Here is a 19,757-nt window from a genome sequence, read left to right on the forward strand (position 1 = left end):
GGGTCCATAATGGAGTCATCTACAATAGGAAGAACAACTATTGCCATCCTCTCAATCAAAACATTGTACTTCAGTCCTATATTTACCTTGTATGTTGCAGGCTAAAGTCGTGGTTACATAAAATTACCTACAAGTTAAGTACCTGAAATTTTCCATTGTTATCCTCTTAAATCTTTAAAACACATATTTGGTAAATACCAGTTGAAATAGGACTCAATTTAATATGTAAAAAAAGGAACACTTGACAAGGTCTCTGTAAATATTAACATTTATTTAAGTATACAATTTAGTATTTCCATTGCTTTTTCCAACCTATTTTGAAGGTTTGATGTCAGTATTACGGTTTCTTAATGCAGCAATCACCTCGGTGAAGGATGGTATAAATTGAGACAGGCAATACGGTTCAAACAGCATCCATTTGGCTACTTCTGTATATACTGTAAAATTGAGTTTCACAGGCATCATTATCAGCATTATCACCATGAAAGCATTTAGGATAGTGAAACCAAAGCCTTGTAGACGCTTCGTGCAAATGCCAATTTTGGTTCCTTATTAGCTTTTGTATGGAGGCATTTACAGATTCATCCCATAAAAGTTAAAGAAAAACTGGAAGATGTTTCTAGATCTGCTGCTGAATATGAACACTGACCTAATAGCTAGTAACATAAATATTATTCTAATTTTCAGCAGGGAGGAGAGAATAATATTTATTGTAACAGATATAGTAAGTATGACAAAAGAAACAAAACCTAAAATGATTCCTATGAGTCTATTTTTGTATAAGTTATACATTTTTGTAGTGATAATTTCCCCTCTGAAAGTTAATACAGGACACCTCTGTAAACCCATAACGAGCAGGACATTTCCATAGTGTCAATCATAAATGGATTCTAATAAAAGTTCCTTGATGCAGAAGCTACTTTAAGAGCTTCCATGATCCTCTCTGGTCCTCTGTAGCTCATTTGGTAGAGCATGGCTCTTGCAACGCCAGGATAGTGGGTTTGATTCCCAGGACAGCCATACGTAAAAAATGTACACACTTGTGACTAAGTCACTTTGGATAAAAGCGTCTGCTAAATAGAATATATTATATATTCCATTAGTCAATGACTGGCAGGCAGCATACAGATGTATTTCTTAAATTTGATCATCCTGTTGCTGGAGAACTTTTACATAATGTAGGACATTTTTAACTTGTAGTGTATTTGAGGTTTAAAAAGGGTTCTGAAGTTTGTAATTTCCAGACTTGATTTTCCCTCATGAAAAATGTCCATTCATTATAATCCACATAATAATTCACAGTTCCGGCCTCTCGAGTGGCGCAGTGGTCTAAGGCTGTGGCACTAGAGATTCTGGGTTCGAGGCCAGGCTCTGTCGCAGCCGGCTGCGACCGGGAGGCCCATGGGGCGGCGCACACATGGCCCAGTGTCGTCCGGGTTAGGCCGGCAGGGATATCCTTGTCTCATCGTGCACTAGCGACTCCTGTGCAGGCCCTGTGTGGGCTCCTGTGCGGGTCAGTGCACACTGACACGGTCGCCAGGTGTACGGTGTTTCCTACAAAACATTGGTGCGGCTGGCTTCCGGGTTGGATTGGCATTGTGTCAAGAAGCAGTGCGGCTTGGTTGGGTTGTGTTTTGGAGGACGCATGGCTCTCGACCTTCGCCTCTCCCGAGTCCGTACGGGAGTTGCAGCGATGAGACAAGACTGTAACTACTACCAATTGGATACCACGAAATTGGGGAGAAAAAAGGGGTGAAAAATACAAAAAATAATAATAATTCACAGTTCCTGTTGCTGTAGGATTATTTTCCTGCTGTAGCAAACTGGCTCAAATTAAGATCCTACATCTGTATACTGATCCTGCCCATCGTAAGCTTTGTTTTCCCCGTCACTTTAGCACATTGTTGGAACACAACTATGACATTGCACTGTTACTCTTACAGTAAATTCAATTTTGAAATTGTGCCAAGATATAACAGCTTTGAACGTACAAGCATTGAACACATTTACACGAGTCAATTTGGGCTTACAATTCTAATAAGTGGACTCCATATGAAAAAATAACTGTGCTAAACTAGGATCTCATTAGGAAAATTGAAGGTACAGAAAAGTAGGGTAAGAAAATAGTGTTATCTTGCATTAACAACAATAACAACACAATGACCTCTTTCGTTTGTTACGTGTGTGTGTATAGATCTCCCTTTCTTTACAGACAGGGGAACAAAACATTTAAAGTAACACACCAAACAAATATATCCTAACTAGAATTTAACACTGTTAATCCATCAGATACCGTACTACTTGTACGTGCTGCCTTTAAGCTGTCATAAGCATGACATAGCAGCAGTGTATTATTCCATAGGGCTAAGTGTTCAGAAAGTTGCAGATAGAAATATAATGTTAGCTGATACTGTAAGTGAATAAGAACTATTCTTGAGGACCGAGAATCATAACTATTCTACACAATACGTTTCTATCTCTGGACGTTCCGTGACATTGCACCCTCCTAAACAGACGCCAGGTGTCATTGGTGATTTATAACACCTTGTATTAGCTTACGACAAGCAATCTCACAACGTCACATGCGGTGGTCAGCCTGAGCAAGTCAGCGTATTACCATGAACAGTTATGACAGCTTATAATATTTGTATATCATGCTTTTAACGGTGATGTGAGCATTCTATGACAGAGTTGCAGGAAAGTGTTACCAGAGATACTCTACAGAGGGTATGTGGCAACACTTTACAGATTAAATGAACAAGGTATTGCACAGGTTAATAAAAGCAAAAAGGCAACAATAAATAGCGCAAAATCATAGAACATTCTCAATTTTAGTCAGGTTTTGGAAGATTTTAGGATCAGTTTAGTGTCAGTTGTGTTGAGGAGGACGAGAAACTTTACTAGTCATCCCATTCGTCGTCATCTTCGAAATCCTCTTCGTCATCATCATCCTCATCTTCATCTAGGAAATGTCAAAGCAGACTTAACAAAATATAAAGAGATCTACATCTTTATATTAAGGGCAACTGGTAATAACACAATCCGGATTAATTCTCAAAGAACACAAGTACTTCAATTCAGCATCTTGACTTGCAGCTGCTCACCAATGGCTGCATGGCACAAGACTATTCGTCCGCTGAGCTAAAGTCGAGGTATTAGCTCAGGGAGTCAACGTAAGTCTTCAGGTCATTCATCAAGCAAGTGCTGTTAACCGAATCACTTCCATCACACAGTCGGCTGTGTTGCCTTGGACTTTTCTGCTCTAACTCACTGTGAATATTCGTCATTGCTGTATATTTAAGCAATAATACCTGGGGGGGTGTGGTATTTCGCCAATATACCACGGCTAAGCGCTGTTCTTATGCACGTTACAACGCGGAGTGCCTGGATACAGCCCTTAGCCATGGTATATTGGCCATACACCATAAACCCCTGAGGTGCCTTATTGTGTCATACTCGTGGTATACGGTCTGATATACCACAGCTTTCAGCCAAATCAGCATTCAGGGTTCAAACCACTCGGTTTATAATTCATGAATTTATACTCCTCTGTATAGACTTTATTTTTAGTGGTATTGTGCGTTGTCCTGTTCACTGTTGCAATGCCTCTTGGCCAGGTTGTTAATGCAAATGAGAACTGGTTCTCAATTGACTTACCTGGATAAATGAAGGTGAAAGAAATAAACCTGCCAGTGGGAACCTACCTGAGGAGTGGATGGCTTTGCTCCTCTTCTGCATGACTTCCATAAGTGCCCCCACGATGCCTGCCGAGGGGGCCGGTGTAGGGGAGCCCGAGTCTGGGCCGTCTGGTACCTGAGACACGCACACACACAGTTAATCACACACACAAACAAACATGGAAATACACTCAAACACAGACAGGCAGACAGTGGCACTTACGTTTTTTAGCTGGATGCCCTGCCGTATCTGGTTGAGCAGCGCATCGCGCCCTATGGTGGTGGCCGGTGGCTTGGAGGCCGGTGGCTCCACCTTCTTCAGCTGGGTGCCCCCACGGATCTGCTCTAGCAGGGCCGACTTACCCCCCGAGCCCGGGGGTGAGTGGGGCGACTCCACACCACCGTCCAGCTCTGGAGGGGGCGGGGGTCCAGGTGGGGGTGGTGGTGGAGGAGGTGGAGGAGGGGCTCCCCCGCCACCGGAGGGTGGTGCTGCTGGTGGGGGAGGTGGCGGTGGGGCCTGGGGGGCGTGTGAGGGTGGAGGTGGTGGCTGGTAGTGGTGGTGGCCGTGGCCCCCTCTGTTGGGGGGCGGGGGAGGAGGGGGGGCTCCTAGGGCACCAGGCCTGGAGGGGGGAGGGGGGGGAGGGGCAGAGGTGGGGGCCCGAGAGGGTGGAGGTGGGGGCGGGGCACCCCGGCCACCTCGCGATGGGGGTGGTGGTGGTGGGGGAGGGGCTGGGCCTGAGCTGTGGGGTGGGGGAGGAGGAGGTGGGCCACCCCGGGAGGGAGGAGGTGGTGGGGCTTGGTAGGACAAAAAAAGATGGAAAAGGAGAGAGAAAGATGGAAAAGGAGAGAGAGAGAGGTCAATTTGACAGTCACAATATCCCATTCAGCAGGGGTTTGAATTACTGGGGAGAACGAGAGTTCTGAATGATCCCATTACAAAATCAGGGCTCTCACTTTATAAGCACTGAAAATAACTTGTGCATTCTTCCCCAAAAATATTGTTCCCAATTATAGGTTATCCCCCAAGAGTTAATGCGCAATTCAACCCCTGTCATCCAGATACTCTGTTAAAAATCACTCCACAGCCAACACCACCCACCCCACAGCACAGCAACTTGGCAATCAAGAAATTCACTTCTGGCAACATTTTACATTATAGCCTTTCAGTTTTGTTCATTTTAAATTCAGACAAACCAAACAGCAGTCAGCTTTATCCAGTTATGCAGGTCAAAGTTCACACTGTCAACACCTGAGGCAGAAACACACCAACCACCACTCTATGGAAACACACGGATAGTTACCCACCACACCACCTGGGCGGCCCTGGGAAAAGACCACATGAATAAGCCCCGTCTGGCATTCACCATCTCATTACCAGTGGAGTGCATTCTCACCATTGACTTCATTAACTTCAGAGTTACAAGGAAGTTCATCACGTTTACAGTGGGTGGAATCCTTGAAACTTGAGATCAATGATTGATATATATACACCAGATGACTGATAGGGGGCACTGTGTTGAAGCCACCGTGCCTCCATCTTCACACTCCACACCATTGTAAAAAATATTTTGGAAGGTATCCGCATTTTTTTACGTTGCTGCCTCTACTTTACTTCCCTACTGCAGAGCACCGGTGGCAAACTTGCCAGAGTAAATTAATTGAGAGTCAATTTATAGATAATAAAAGTCAAGTAAACAAGTATAAAATGTATAAGTGTAATGTTATATTTATTTCATTCAAGTTTGCTAACATTATCTAGACCTACTGTGATAATAACGTTAGTTGTGTTGTGTCAGAGTTGAGGCCCGGGCCATCCAACAAAGCCAAAAACTATAAAACGTTGGTGAGCATCCACACTAGAGGAAAGTGTATTGTTCTACAGGCCTACTGTCAATCAACTGTTCAACGCATCCTACTGTACACTGCTATTAACTGGGTGGTAACAAGACCATTCATGAGGTCTCCAACCCACAGATACTGGTTCAGACCATTCAGTGCTTTCAGGGTGTGTTCATTGTCATAGTGACAACTAAAAATAATACTTCAATGTACAAGTAGGCCTAATGAAAAATAATATAGTAATGCATATTTAAATGTAGCCTGCGCATCTCTTAAACATACAGCATGTCATTGCCTCATTGCTAATTAACAACAGTTATGTAACACCCAATTCCCCTGTGCAAAAAAAGTAATTTCCCCCTGGTTGTGCCACCTTTATCTGAAATGACTGCAACCAAATGCTTTCTGTAGTTGTTGATCACTGTGGAGGGATTCTGGCATATTGTCGCATGCAGAACTGCTTTAACTCAGATGATTAGCATTGCATTTATTAATGCCTACATTACTTTTTGCCACATTTATTCTATTACAGACACCATAATGCATACTTTTAAATTATATGTGACAAACATAAAAAAAAGATATACTTTAAGGAAAATATGTAAGATTACTAATGTTACTGTCCACACTACAAAAACAAAATACTTAAATACATGTAATTTTATCCTTGAAACATTTAATTGAAATACTGTAGAATTATTCATTCAAATGGAGGATTGCTCCTACTGCGGAGTGCCAATATGGCCGACTGGCTTTTCAATGGCCAATACATAGCATCAGATCTCCAGGGTTTATATACATCATTGCTTGAGATACAAGGAACTCAGAGGATGATTCCAGTGAACTTACCTTGCCTACGGAGCTCGTTCTTGACGGCCTCCACCCCTCCTTTCTTTTCGATGAAGTCATAGATGACCTTGGAGGTCTCCTTGTCCTTCAGCTGGGCCTCTGAGATGCCACACATGTCAAACAGGTTCTTTAGCTCCGGGTCCAGGTTATTCAACTGGGGCAGAGAAACAGAGATAGTGAAAGACCGGGTCAGGACAATTCAAAACCAACATATTTCTTTCTCTTGGCATTTAATCCTGAGCGGATGGAATCTGTAATGTTTTGAAAATGGCTAAAATTACGCTCTACATACAACCATGGCCTGCCAAATCCAAAAATGCAATGCCAATTCCATTTAACTAATAAAACTTAATAAAGCGCAGATAAGAATCAAATGATTTTGTCAATCTAAGTGCCATTCTGCCATCTTGTGGATGAACATGGGTATTGCACCAGATTGTGCACACAACAACACATGGCCTTTAACTGACTACTTTTTGTTTGTTCAATCATAATTGGGTAATACTGATCGCTGCAGCTAGTCTTCTTTGCTTCGGCATGAAAGAGTGTGCGTGATACTTCTGTATGCATGATTAGTCAAGTAAATAGATATGCAATTAAGCCCAAGGGAACGGGGTTCAGTCAGTCATGCTCATTACTGTCATTAAAACAGACTGTATTCTGTCCATTAACAAGCTCTCTGGTCCACTTGGTTCTTAGTGACATGCATCACTGACTGCAGATTCAGACTGTGTTTTAGATGTCTTCCTCTGTCTCACTCCGGATTGAATTCAAAACCCTTCTGCTGACTTTCCAGTGTATTCATGGTAATGCCCCTGCTTATCTCCAAGAACTGCTCACCCTCCATAACCCCACCCGCACCCTCAGGTCAAGCGATAGCCTGCTCCTCCACGCCCCCAGGACTAAGCGCCGCTCCTTGGGGGAATTGGGCTTTTAGCTTGACCGCCTCCAGCCTCTGGAATGCCCTCCCAGACCACCTGAAGTCACCACAGACTCTGGGCTCCTTTAAAAAACGGGGCTAAAGACTATTCTCTTTAGGAAGGCTTTCTGTTCATAGATGTGTTCCTTGGTGTCAGTTGTCCCGTGTAGTGTCAGCTGGGATCTTTGGTGTCAGTTGTCTGTTGTAGGGTCAGCTGGGTTCTTTGGTGTCAGTTGTCCCATGTAGTGTCAGCTGGGATCTTTGGTGTCAGTTGTCCCGTGTAGTGTCAGCTGGGTTCTTTGGTGTCAGTTGTCCCGTGTAGTGTCAGCTGGGTTCTTTGGTGTCAGTTGTCTGTTGTAGGGTCAGCTGGGTTCTTTGGTGTCAGTTGTCTGTTGTAGGGTCAGCTGGGTTCTTTGGTGTCAGTTGTCCCATGTAGTGTCAGCTGGGATCTTTGGTGTCAGTTGTAGGGTCAGCTGGGTTCTTTGGTGTCAGTTGTCCCGTGTAGTGTCAGCTTGGTTCTTTGGTGTCAGTTGTCTGTTGTAGGGTCAGCTGGGTTCTTTGGTGTCAGTTGTAGGGTCAGCTGGGTTCTTTGGTGTCAGTTGTCCCATGTAGTGTCAGCTGGGTTCTTTGGTGTCAGTTGTCTGTTGTAGGGTCAGCTGGGATCTTTGGTGTCAGTTGTCTGTTGTAGGGTCAGCTGGGATCTTTGTGTCAGTTGTCTGTTGTAGGGTCAGCTGGGATCTTTGGTGTCAGTTGTCTGTTGTAGGGTCAGCTGGGATCTTTGGTGTCAGTTGTCTGTTGTAGGGTCAGCTGGGATCTTTGTGTCAGTTGTCTGTTGTAGGGTCAGCTGGGTTCTTTGTGTCAGTTGTCTGTTGTAGGGTCAGCTGGGATCTTTGTGTCAGTTGTCTGTTGTAGGGTCAGCTGGGTTCTTTGTGTCAGTTGTCTGTTGTAGGGTCAGCTGGGATCTTTGGTGTCAGTTGTCTATTGTAGGGTCAGCTGGGATCTTTGGTGTCAGTTGTCTGTTGTAGGGTCAGCTGGGATCTTTGGTGTCAGTTGTCTGTTGTAGGGTCAGCTGGGATCTTTGTGTCAGTTGTCTGTTGTAGGGTCAGCTGGGTTCTTTGTGTCAGTTGTCTGTTGTAGGGTCAGCTGGGATCTTTGGTGTCAGTTGTCTGTTGTAGGGTCAGCTGGGTTCTTTGGTGTCAGTTGTCTGTTGTTGGGTCAGCTGGGTTCTTTGGTGTCAGTTGTCTGTTGTAGGGTCAGCTGGGTTCTTTGGTGTCAGTTGTCTGTTGTAGGGTCAGCTGGGTTCTTTGGTGTCAGTTGTCTGTTGTAGGGTCAGCTGGGTTCTTTGGTGTCAGTTGTCCCATGTAGTGTCAGCTGGGATCTTTGGTGTCAGTTGTAGGGTCAGCTGGGTTCTTTGGTGTCAGTTGTCCCATGTAGTGTCAGCTGGGTTCTTTGGTGTCAGTTGTCTGTTGTAGGGTCAGCTGGGTTCTTTGGTGTCAGTTGTCTGTTGTAGGGTCAGCTGGGTTCTTTGGTGTCAGTTGTCTGTTGTAGGGTCAGCTGGGTTCTTTGGTGTCAGTTGTCTGTTGTAGGGTCAGCTGGGTTCTTTGGTGTCAGTTGTCTGTTGTAGGGTCAGCTGGGTTCTTTGGTGTCAGTTGTCCCATGTAGTGTCAGCTGGGATCTTTGGTGTCAGTTGTAGGGTCAGCTGGGTTCTTTGGTGTCAGTTGTCCCATGTAGTGTCAGCTGGGTTCTTTGGTGTCAGTTGTCTGTTGTAGGGTCAGCTGGGTTCTTTGGTGTCAGTTGTCCCATGTAGTGTCAGCTGGGATCTTTGGTGTCAGTTGTAGGGTCAGCTGGGTTCTTTGGTGTCAGTTGTCCCATGTAGTGTCAGCTGGGTTCTTTGGTGTCAGTTGTCTGTTGTAGGGTCAGCTGGGTTCTTTGGTGTCAGTTGTCTGTTGTAGGGTCAGCTGGGTTCTTTGGTGTCAGTTGTCTGTTGTAGGGTCAGCTGGGTTCTTTGGTGTCAGTTGTCTGTTGTAGGGTCAGCTGGGATCTTTGTGTCAGTTGTCTGTTGTAGGGTCAGCTGGGTTCTTTGGTGTCAGTTGTCTGTTGTAGGGTCAGCTGGGTTCTTTGGTGTCAGTTGTCTGTTGTAGGGTCAGCTGGGTTCTTTGGTGTCAGTTGTCCCATGTAGTGTCAGCTGGGATCTTTGGTGTCAGTTGTAGGGTCAGCTGGGTTCTTTGGTGTCAGTTGTCCCATGTAGTGTCAGCTGGGTTCTTTGGTGTCAGTTGTCTGTTGTAGGGTCAGCTGGGTTCTTTGGTGTCAGTTGTCTGTTGTAGGGTCAGCTGGGTTCTTTGGTGTCAGTTGTCTGTTGTAGGGTCAGCTGGGTTCTTTGGTGTCAGTTGTCTGTTGTAGGGTCAGCTGGGATCTTTGTGTCAGTTGTCTGTTGTAGGGTCAGCTGGGTTCTTTGTGTCAGTTGTCTGTTGTAGGGTCAGCTGGGTTCTTTGGTGTCAGTTGTCTGTTGTAGGGTCAGCTGGGATCTTTGTGTCAGTTGTCTGTTGTAGGGTCAGCTGGGATCTTTGTGTCAGTTGTCTGTTGTAGGGTCAGCTGGGTTCTTTGTGTCAGTTGTCTGTTGTAGGGTCAGCTGGGTTCTTTGTGTCAGTTGTCCTGTCTAGTTGTGTCCATTTTTCTTTCTATTTGGTTTTTCTATTTTATTTTATGCACTTCGGGATTATTCTGTCAAATGAAAAGCGCTTTACAAATGTAATAAAGCATTATTATTACTTAGCCTGGTCCTAGACCTGTACTGTATGTGCTTAAGCCAACTTCTCTGACAGTTGTTTGAATGGCATGACAATGATAGACCTAACAATAACTCATCTGGCTAATATTGGCAAAACCACTTAATGTTTTTGAAGCATAGCTGCCCAAAACAGTGACAAAAGATTTTCTGGAATATTCGGGGTTGCAAGAGGGGCTTGTATGACAGCATTGAATGTATGATAAGTATGCGCTCTATCCAACAGAGGCCATTGTGTGGGTCAATCATGGGTCGGCCACACAGGTCACCATTGTGTGCCCATGAAGGGTGTGTGTGTGGTACTCACATCGAAGCCTGTGTTTGGGTCCCAGCCGACATGGCCGATGTGCCTGAAGAGAGACAGACACACAGGACAGACAGGGATGAGCACATACATACACGTGTACCCACACGCAAGCCGGTTCATAAACACGCGTGCAGCTGCGCATTACACAAACACAAGCACAAACCCTCATGTAAACCCACTGGCTTAGGCACAGTTCTGAATGCACACAAACACAATTGAGCCATTGAAGAGGTTCACAAGACACAATGAAGCACGCCCTCAAACGTGAGTGACGAGCTCAATACGTTACACAACAACTTCACAGAACAGAACATACATACAGGAAACCTCCTGCTGCGCTACAGACAGAAGGGTGGTCCACTCACTGGAAGTTGCTGGGGGTGCCTATGTCAGCCTTGGTGAGCTTCTTCCTCTTGCCCTTGACTTTCTTCTCCTTCTTGCTGAAGCTGCTGTGCAGCATGTTGTTGACGTGGTGTGGCTGCTGCTGCTGCTGCTGTTGATGATGGTGGGAGTTGTGGAAGCGCACATTGTTGATCTCCGGGTTCTTGATGTCCACTGTGGCCATAGGGAGAGCTGGGCCTTTAGTAGGAGGGAGAGGAGGAGGGAGAGAAGGAGGAAAGGGAGAAACTGTTAGAACTAGAAGCTCAGAACCAGTGCTGGGAAGCTCTCACAAAATGAGTGGGAGCCAATCCAAAAGGTCATTCTTTCATTTCTTAGCATACCCAACAAGTTGTAATACAGACAGGTCCGATTATACAGCCCTTTTTAATTATTCATAAGAGACCCAAGAGTAACATTAATTTGCATACTTGACTGGCCGTAAAAACCTTACTGTATAACATGGTCTGTGTTGTGACTATGGTAGTCTCTAAAACCCATCAACAGTTCAGGCCAGGTCAATCTCACAGCTGACAATGCAGGACCACACACAATTAAACACCAGTCTTTTGATGTATTTAGAACTATTTCAAGATAGTTGTCTTTACACTAACAGAGGGCTGTCCTCTACACACATGCCAGGACCTTTGTGAATATCTAGAACCTTAACACCAGCATGTCACAGGGCTCCAAACAACAGTCAGTATACATCCCATTTCAATTCTAATTCAGATTAGCGAAAGATTTTACATTTATGCCAAAAAATAATTACATCATTATTTCAATCATGTGCATTCATTTCTTAATTCACTAGAATTGAAATGGGATCTGCATGACAACAACCCTACCGTTAAACACCTCTCGCAGCCAACTCTTAGTCCTCAGTTGTTTTAGCACCACACACTCTTTCTCTTCCTCAAAAGGGCAAGGGCAGGACAACGGCATATAAAACCCATCCACAAGCAGCACTGGACACCCAAGCAGACCCAACCACTCTTCCAACTTCAACTCACTGTCCCATGACTCTGATAAAGGCAGACTTGATAAAGAGGTTGGTGCAATACATCCTTGTTCCATCCAGATGATACACCGTTGGGAAGACCAATGGACTCATTTGATGTATTTCTTATTTAACTGACCGGCGAGGCTCTCAAACTGCCTGTGGCTGCACCAGTGAATAGCACAGCAGTCTTTCAGACTAAAGAACTGAAAGACTAAAGAAACGTTGACAAAATCAATCTGGTTGAAAACCAGTGTTTGTCCTCCCGGTGTTTGTGTGTTTGTTGTAACTTATGTGACATCAGTTAGGTCAAACCCAGAGTCACACAAAGACAGTTTTGGTCAACTTCTGAGCAGGGAGCCATGTTGCTGCCTTGGACAATTCAATTCATCCATTCATGATGAACATCAGCGCTTGGTTTAAAATTCAGCTAATTCCTTGGACTGTTAAGAACTAAGAAAATGGATGAATCTTAACTTCAAAACGGAATCTACTTGCTCTCCTACATTGCACTCATAAGAAGGTAATGCATTTATTTCCAATATTACCCAGGAGGCACCAACATGGCTGCTATGGATTATGTCTAGGAACTTGATAATAATAATGCCTTCTGATTGAAACTGCAACGACCAACTGTAACGGAGCTAGGTCTGTTAACTACTCTTGCATGATGAATAACCTTGGCTGATACCTAGGTTAGGCTTCAGATCAGTGGGCTAACACAGTCTTCCGGAATGCAGAAACCCTCAGTACATGGCTGTGGTCAAACCTCCCCAGTCCAGGCATTTGAGCGCGCTCCTTGAGTCCATGTTAATCTCCACAAAATGCAGTTGGATCTGACATAATCAGTAATCCACAGCTAATCCCAACCAAATCCCTGGATTCCCTAGAAATGTTAGAAGTCTCAGCTATCGACGAGGACATGCAAGCATGACTTAGAAAGCTCCCTTGCCTTGATACACGTTTACCCTCATCTTTCCAATTCATTGGGAGCTTTCAATGGAGAACTTGCAAAGAATCCATGCAGTGGTACCATTCAGATGTAGCCGTTTGGCTGTACGTAAATCAATGATTGACAGACCAAGCTAACGGTTGTCCTCCTGTCCATTTTAGGCTTCAGAAATCTCATAAATGTAATCATTCAATATCAATAAATATTAACGTGCTTCCTTTCCCAAAGCACACACTGCCAACATGACAGTGAATTATGACAAGGAAAACAAAATGAACATATTGAAGGAGGAGAGGGAAGCAAAAAAGGAAATAACTCCCAAAGCAAAGAGTGAATCTAGGGCAAATATGTCACCTTGTTAGTTTCACACTCAATAATGGGACTGACATATCCCAAACAATATCCTTCCACTATGGAGAATAGTCCTTCTACAGAATCCCTACATTTGGGTCCATTTGCATTCAAATACCAAATTCTATGCAATAGACTGTGATTAGTACATGAACTTTAAGGTATACAAGTATCTGTGAGAAGGCTGATTTAAAGAGAGAGAGTTGGCAGTTGGACACGCACTGAGAGACCCATATGGTTTACACATGGCACACAGGGGGCCTCATGCTGCACAGATTAACCCTAAAGCCCAATGTTAGGGCTAAACATTACAATGTCAACAAAGTCATACTCGGAGTGAGTGCATGTGTACTCATACGAATTTGATTTAGCCTATTTCTTTACAATAACTGACCCGTCTTATCATGCCATATCGCAAAGGTGTGTGTGTGTACATGCATGCATACTACTGTACATTTTATTTTGCGTGACGAATTATAGGAGACTTATGCTTTTGTAATGTAAAATAACAAAGGATTGTGTCCCACTACAACATGTTGAAGATCAACATTTGGACTATAAAAATCGGTACAATTCAAAGAATGGACAACATACCATTTGCAGGGTCACGTCTTTTCTCTGCAAAACAAAACGGGCACAATTATAATTTCTCAGCCAATTCAGATGGCAAAAGCCACAGCTATCAGAGCGATAGAGAGTGTATATGGAAGTTTGAAAGGAGAAGAAAAGTGTTTGGAAAGCATTCAGAGTTAGTTTATGAGAGTCAGATGGACAGACTGAAATAGGATGGAAGTCTGGAAAGGTAGCCACTGCAGACTGGAGAGAATGACAGTTCTCTGACCAGTCAGATCCTGGCTGGCGGATAAATTCCAGAACAGATGCAAACACAAGAAACAAAATTGTCGTGGAAAAACAGTAGAGAATTAAAACTAGCTGTCCCTAACATACCATTACAGTAGCCCCTTTCCCAGCCCCACGTCTTTGGAAACTCACTCCTCACAGCAAGAGCAGCACACGTCAAAGGCTGGCAAGCAGAGAGGAACAGAGAGAGATGGAGGGAAGCCAGAAAGGAACACCATCACAGCTTTTAACACAGAGACCCTCTGCTGTTTTGACTAGACAGACATACCACTGACTTTCCAACAGCAACCAGCAAAAAAACTGACACAGGGCTCAATTCCAAACCCATTCCTAGACCCTTGTTGACCCCAAATGAACCCCTCGAGGAGTTACAAGATACATCTAAGGCAAAATTATGGGTTGATTTGGGATTGGGCCCTGTGGGGTTGTTAGTAGTAGAGCAGTGAGATAAATTGGAGCTTTCTTCGCTTTCCCTGTCCAGAGGGTCAAAGGCTGAGGTGATGAGAAAGCAGAAGGTGTGTAGACTGAGCCCGCGGGGCCACTGTAGTTACCCGTTTTACGTTGCCGTCTGCCGAGTAGGTCTTTCAGTGCGGCTCTAAATCGCTTGGCCTCTTCCTCACTAGCGAAGTTCAGGCCTACCTGGCAGTTCTGGAGATAGAGAGAGGAAAGAGAGATCAGTCATTTTTTTAAAGACACTGTCTATGTTGGGTCCACAAGCTTTCAAGTGGAGATAGTATACTTACATCTCCTGAAAACGAAATGAAATAGGACTTCGAGCTGTTGATTGAGAAGTTATTGTAGAGCTCCTGTTCAAACATGGTTTTCCCTTCCTGACGAGAGAAATAACAGTTACTGAAATTCCTATATTGGCAGCACAGAGAGGGATATCCTCAGGAAAGGTATTAAGCTAGTGAGGCTAGGCTAACTTCAACCATCCTCTAATGCACTCACTCACCTTGATGTCAAAGACCCTGATGAAGTAGGACCTCAGAGGGTTATCCTTGATCAGACAGGCCACTCCGCAGCACCTCTTTACCCAGGACGAGCTCCTGTCTGCCCCATACACCTGGACCACCGCTGTGCACAGGGTCTGAGGACATCATCACAATGGGAGTGTGTGAGCGGTACTTACAGCAAAGTAAAATACCCTATAGTGACACAATGATAATAAAATGTGATTCAAAAGTGCAGTGTTGGATTGCACGTCACTTTTTTTCTACAGGAAACTGACTGACTACAGTCTACAAGTTGTTACATGGGCCCCGTTGTTAACAAGCCTAACTAGTGGAATGCCTCTAGGGGCCAATAAGTAAGTTATGACAGTATAGAGGAAGAGGAACACATCCACGAACAAGAAACACTGATTAGATGCCCCGGGAGCATATAGTACAAGGTTTGCAAATCAGACAGCCTGAGCAGACCTGATAGAGAATGATAGACATAGCCAGTAGCCACACAAACCAAAGCTTGGATTTCTGTCACCATGGACACGGAGAGCGACCTATGCCAATCACCAAGGAGACCACAAGGAAGAGGAAATACCACTCCGGCTTGCTTCCTCTTCCTTGTCTATGATTTATTATTGCAGGTATGAGAGAGAGAAAACGAGGAAGCACTTCTCGCCCCATACTCACACCTCATCATAACACAGGAAAGGTCACTGGCCAGACCATAGGCTAAGTCTAAATGTTCCCAAATCCCATGGTAGGAAAAAGGTTAATGAGATAGAAAGAACACACATCGAGCTATGGCTGTCTTACTAGACACTCAGCTTTGACATATGGTGTTGCTCCTAATATAACGTTATTTATCTGCACTGTAGACTATTCCAGAATATTTTATTTCTCTCAAATGTTGAGCATAAATTTGTTTATATCCCTGTTAGTGAGCATTTATCCTATGCTAAGATAATCCATCCACCTGACAGGTGTGACATATCAAGAAGCATGATCATTACACAGGTGCACCTTGTGCTGGGGACAATAAAAGGCCATTTTAAAATGTGCAATTTTGTCACACAACACAATGCCACAGATGCCTCAAGTATTGAGGGAGCTTGCAATTGGCATGCTGACTGCAGAAATGTCCACCAGAGCTGTTGACAGAGAATTAAGCTGCCCGTTTCCCTTTTGGGATCGTCTGCGGGGAGGTGCTGAGGAGCATTTCTGTCTGTAATAAAGCCCTTTATGGAGAAAAACAAATTCAGATTGGCTGTGTCTGGCTGCCAAGTGGGTGGGCCTATGCCCCCCCCCCAGGCCCACCCATGGCTGCACCACTGCCCAGTCATTTGAAATCCATAGATTAGGGCCTAATGAATTTATTTCAATTGACTGATTTCCTTATATGAACTGTGTCGCAGTAAAATATCTGAAATTGTTGTGTTTATATTTTTGTTCAGTATATTTTTCATATCAACAAGGGATTATTATTTTTTTTATGTCAAATGACTACACAACGTTAAGGTTAGGGTTCCCACACGGACATATTTCCATGTTACAGAGCTTGTTTACGGAAAACAGATGGAAGACAGAGGAATACTTTTGCTAATTAGCATATCTGAACAACTGTGTGTAAACGAAAGATGGACACCACAAACGTGTTTTCACTGAGAAATACTGTCAGCTGCAACTGTTAAAACAGAGTATGTTTTGCATTTTTTAATATGATATGAAAGTAGAGGGCTTTATGTTTCTAGAACCGTACCGCAATTGAGAATAGATTCTCGTTTAGATGGAGTTGGTTGTTTTGGCTGCCAGTGCCAATTCACCTCTAAACAGAACAGGGTCCTTGGACTGTCAGGATTACCGTTAGGCTCTTTTAGTCCATTATTGGGCTAGTTCTGACCATATTCCCTATTGTGCAAACACACAGGCTAATGTCTTCCCTCGGGAAGTTGCATTGGCTGTCAAACTAAAACAAAATATTGAAGTGCAAAAATTCCAGACTGCAGTGCGTCAGTAGGCAGCACTTAATACATTAGCAGCAGTGCAGTCAATTTAGAAACACACACAGTCGCGTGCAACAATGTTGACCTATGTTTATTAAAATAATGGGATATGCACTGAATTATAATAGTGGCGTTTGCATTTGTTTACAGACCGGGATAAACTAATACGCCAGGGGCAAATGTTCACATTTCTTGACAACAAATCCCTATGACAGACAAACATCTCTCCTTTCCCATACTCTTCCCTGCATCGTTCCAGCAAAGCCATGGAAAAAGCTGCTGAGCTGTTTGTTATGCGTCTTATCGGCCTGCAGCCAAGCTATTGCCTAACATTAGCCTACATAACAGTACACTAACATTTTTCAAAATAGCCTAACACATTATTTTCGCAAAGTTACAGGTAGATAAATTGCACTTGAGGGCTTAGTGTGGTCGTAAACAAGACAACTTACAATGCATTTCCTGCCCAGGTAGTTGAAGAGGCATTCGTTCTCTTGCGGGGTGAGGAGTATGGAGCCAATATTTCCAACCCGGCGTTGCGGAGGATGGCTATTCATGTTCCCAAATAATTTCCAGATAAACAAAGTTAACTGTTTTACTCTTGAATATTACATACAATTCGTGCAGCCTTTGGTCGCCATGGCCTGCAACTGCATCGTCTTATTACGTTGTTTTTAAGGTAGCTAGAGGCCTGCAAAATGAAATATTTTTGGATCCCGGTTGTTGAATAACGTCACCATGCCCCAGGGTCCTCGAAGAATCTGTGGGAACACCAATCTCTGCAGAGTGCAAATTCTAAACTTTCATTCGTAACTCCAGCTGCAACATCGATAACGTTACATCCATCCAACATGGCACGGTAGGCAGTGTGAAGGAACAACCATTCCAGTGAAGAGGGGGGGTGGAGAAACCAAAAAATTATATAAAAATGAAAGAGTAAGGCCCCCTCTACCGAAATAAATTAATTTGCATAAAAAAATATATATTTGTATGTCGTCTGTAAATGTTCTGGTGTTACTATATAATGAGGATCCCAAAATATCACGAAGGATGGAATGGTCTAGCCCTATTTCCCAGTGGATTTTGCAAAAGGAATGCGTTACGATGTAAGGGGGTGCGCGCAGAGCTGGGCGGAGACTGGGGCGCGTTCAGCAGGACACAACGTTTTGGAACGTTTAGATAGAAATCATATGTAGCGCAAACATGCTTCTCTGACATGTAGAATAAGTAATCACATCGGCTCTATTTGTGGTTTCTATCAGCAACGTTGTAGAACGTTTGGCAGCTGAACATGTTTGCTATTTATAGGTTGGAGCTACTGCTGTTGTCATATTTTCAAAGAGAGCGATACAATGTTACATATGTACAGCATATAACCTACTTATTACATCCAGAAGCATTTTGAGCACATGAACCTGCTATATAAAAACAAAATAAGTAATATTTTGCTTCTCTCTCTTCTTCTCTAGTTCTCTCTCTCAAACACAACTGAGTTCAGTGAGTTCAATTGCTATCAATATGGATATTTTTGGGAGTTTTAAAACAAGTCCAAAACCTATATCATAATTTGAACATGATTAGTAGAGTATGACTAACATTGAATAAAATATGACTGTAATTTCTTAGATTCTCTTGTTCAATAAAATAATGGAAAATAATCGACCACTTTTTTACTTGATAGCCTCAAGCTGGCATCTGTGTTCCTAAAACTCAAACGTTCATCTTATTCAGGATTTTATTATATAATCATTCATTCAGTAAAATTGCTCCAAACAAGACTATGAGTTTTCATCTGTAGTGCAGACAGCATTTAGTGACACTGGAATTTCAACATGAACTTAAACGGCAAACAACTATGGCTAATATAAATTAAATATGTTGGGCCTTGGGGTTGGCTATAGGTGTAAACGGAGAACCAAAGTGCTTTTAGGAAACCTTTCCAACTGCACTTGGTGTTTTCAGGTTTAATGTCCTCAAGTCTTATCCTACCACACTGCCCTGTGCTTCATTATCTCACCCCAAACACTGAGCTTTAATCAATACTCCCTGGGGTGGAGATTTGCCTCTAAGTGCTCCTCTATGTCTTTCATCTAACATATAAAGAAGGGAGGAAGAGAGGTAGACAGATGGTCAGATTTTATCTGAGGAGGGTGTCCTACCAGGTGCCACCTGGTCCTTCCTTAAACCCTGTCAGAGAGCTATTAGCAAAGCGCTAATCTATTAGGCTAGCAACCCTTCTTGTGTGTTTGGGTGTGTGACGTTAAAAGGTTATTGGATTCAACACTAGGCTAATATTAGCGGGGAGAGACTTGCTGCATCATAAGTCTTACCATTTGACTCTGACATTGCTTGTTCTGATATTGCTCTTTCTGATACTTCTTAATAAAAAAAATCACTTTATGGATTATGTGTGTATTGTTTTGAATTGGAAGCTTTTCGCTGCGCCTGCACTAACATCTGCAAATCTGTTTACACAACCAATAAACGTTAATTTTATGTGGTGGCCACAAGATTCTCTCTCTCTCTTTTTCTCACTCACACACGTACGAATGCATGCAAAAAACATATTCAGTTATGTTACCAGCAAAAATATTGTAATCAGATTACAGATACTTTTTATAAACTACTGTAGATGATAACTTCTTGGATTACTTTTACATTCATAAAGGATGTTTGCGAAACAAAAATTTATTTTGACACCTTTCTATTTTCTCAATAACATTCAAATCAGCATTGAAAAAAGGTGCACGTTTAAGTTTGTTCCACCTGAGCGAGTCTGACCACAGATCAGAGACCACTGTGATGACACACCAAATGCGTTTGATGGATCCTTTTTGTCTTCTTCTAATGCCTCTTAAGGAGAAAATAATCCCATTACACACACACACACAC

General features: G+C 43.4%; 1 protein-coding gene across 2 annotated transcripts; it reads right to left on the minus strand.

The window, feature by feature from the left end:
- Positions 1-252: 252 nt before the first annotated feature.
- Positions 253-17,877, minus strand: LOC106584560 (actin nucleation-promoting factor WASL). 2 transcript variants are annotated; one of them, XM_045706263.2, is made up of 11 exons: positions 17,318-17,868; positions 14,874-15,008; positions 14,662-14,748; positions 14,470-14,566; positions 13,652-13,675; positions 10,742-10,955; positions 10,377-10,419; positions 6,366-6,519; positions 3,901-4,472; positions 3,705-3,813; positions 253-2,962 (listed from the first exon to the last, which is right to left on the minus strand). In XM_045706263.2, exons 1-11 carry the CDS (start codon positions 17,420-17,422, stop codon positions 2,901-2,903), a joined length of 1,602 nt encoding a protein of 533 aa, XP_045562219.1. In that variant the 5' UTR covers positions 17,423-17,868; the 3' UTR covers positions 253-2,900. The 2 variants fall into 2 exon arrangements, with proteins under 2 accessions (XP_045562219.1, XP_045562220.1); XM_045706264.2 differs by lacking the exon at positions 13,652-13,675 and having other exon boundaries at positions 17,318-17,877.
- Between the last annotated feature and the right edge of the window lie 1,880 nt (positions 17,878-19,757).

This window comes from Salmo salar, chromosome 23 (assembly GCF_965601325.2).
Source record: "Salmo salar chromosome 23, fSalSal1, whole genome shotgun sequence".
Lineage (NCBI taxonomy): Eukaryota > Metazoa > Chordata > Actinopteri > Salmoniformes > Salmonidae > Salmo > Salmo salar.

Excerpts from the sequence above, each read along its gene's own strand:
- LOC106584560 (XM_045706263.2), bottom strand. The coding sequence starts at position 17,422 with ATGAATAGCCATCCTCCGCAACGCCGGGTTGGAAATATTGGCTCCATA. Across the intron at positions 14,749-14,873 it reads TCAGGGTCTTTGACATCAAG|GAAGGGAAAACCATGTTTGA; the intron begins GTGAGTGAGTGC and ends TTCTCTCGTCAG. Across the intron at positions 2,963-3,704 it reads CAAAGCCATCCACTCCTCAG|ATGAAGATGAGGATGATGAT; the intron begins GTAGGTTCCCAC and ends GACATTTCCTAG.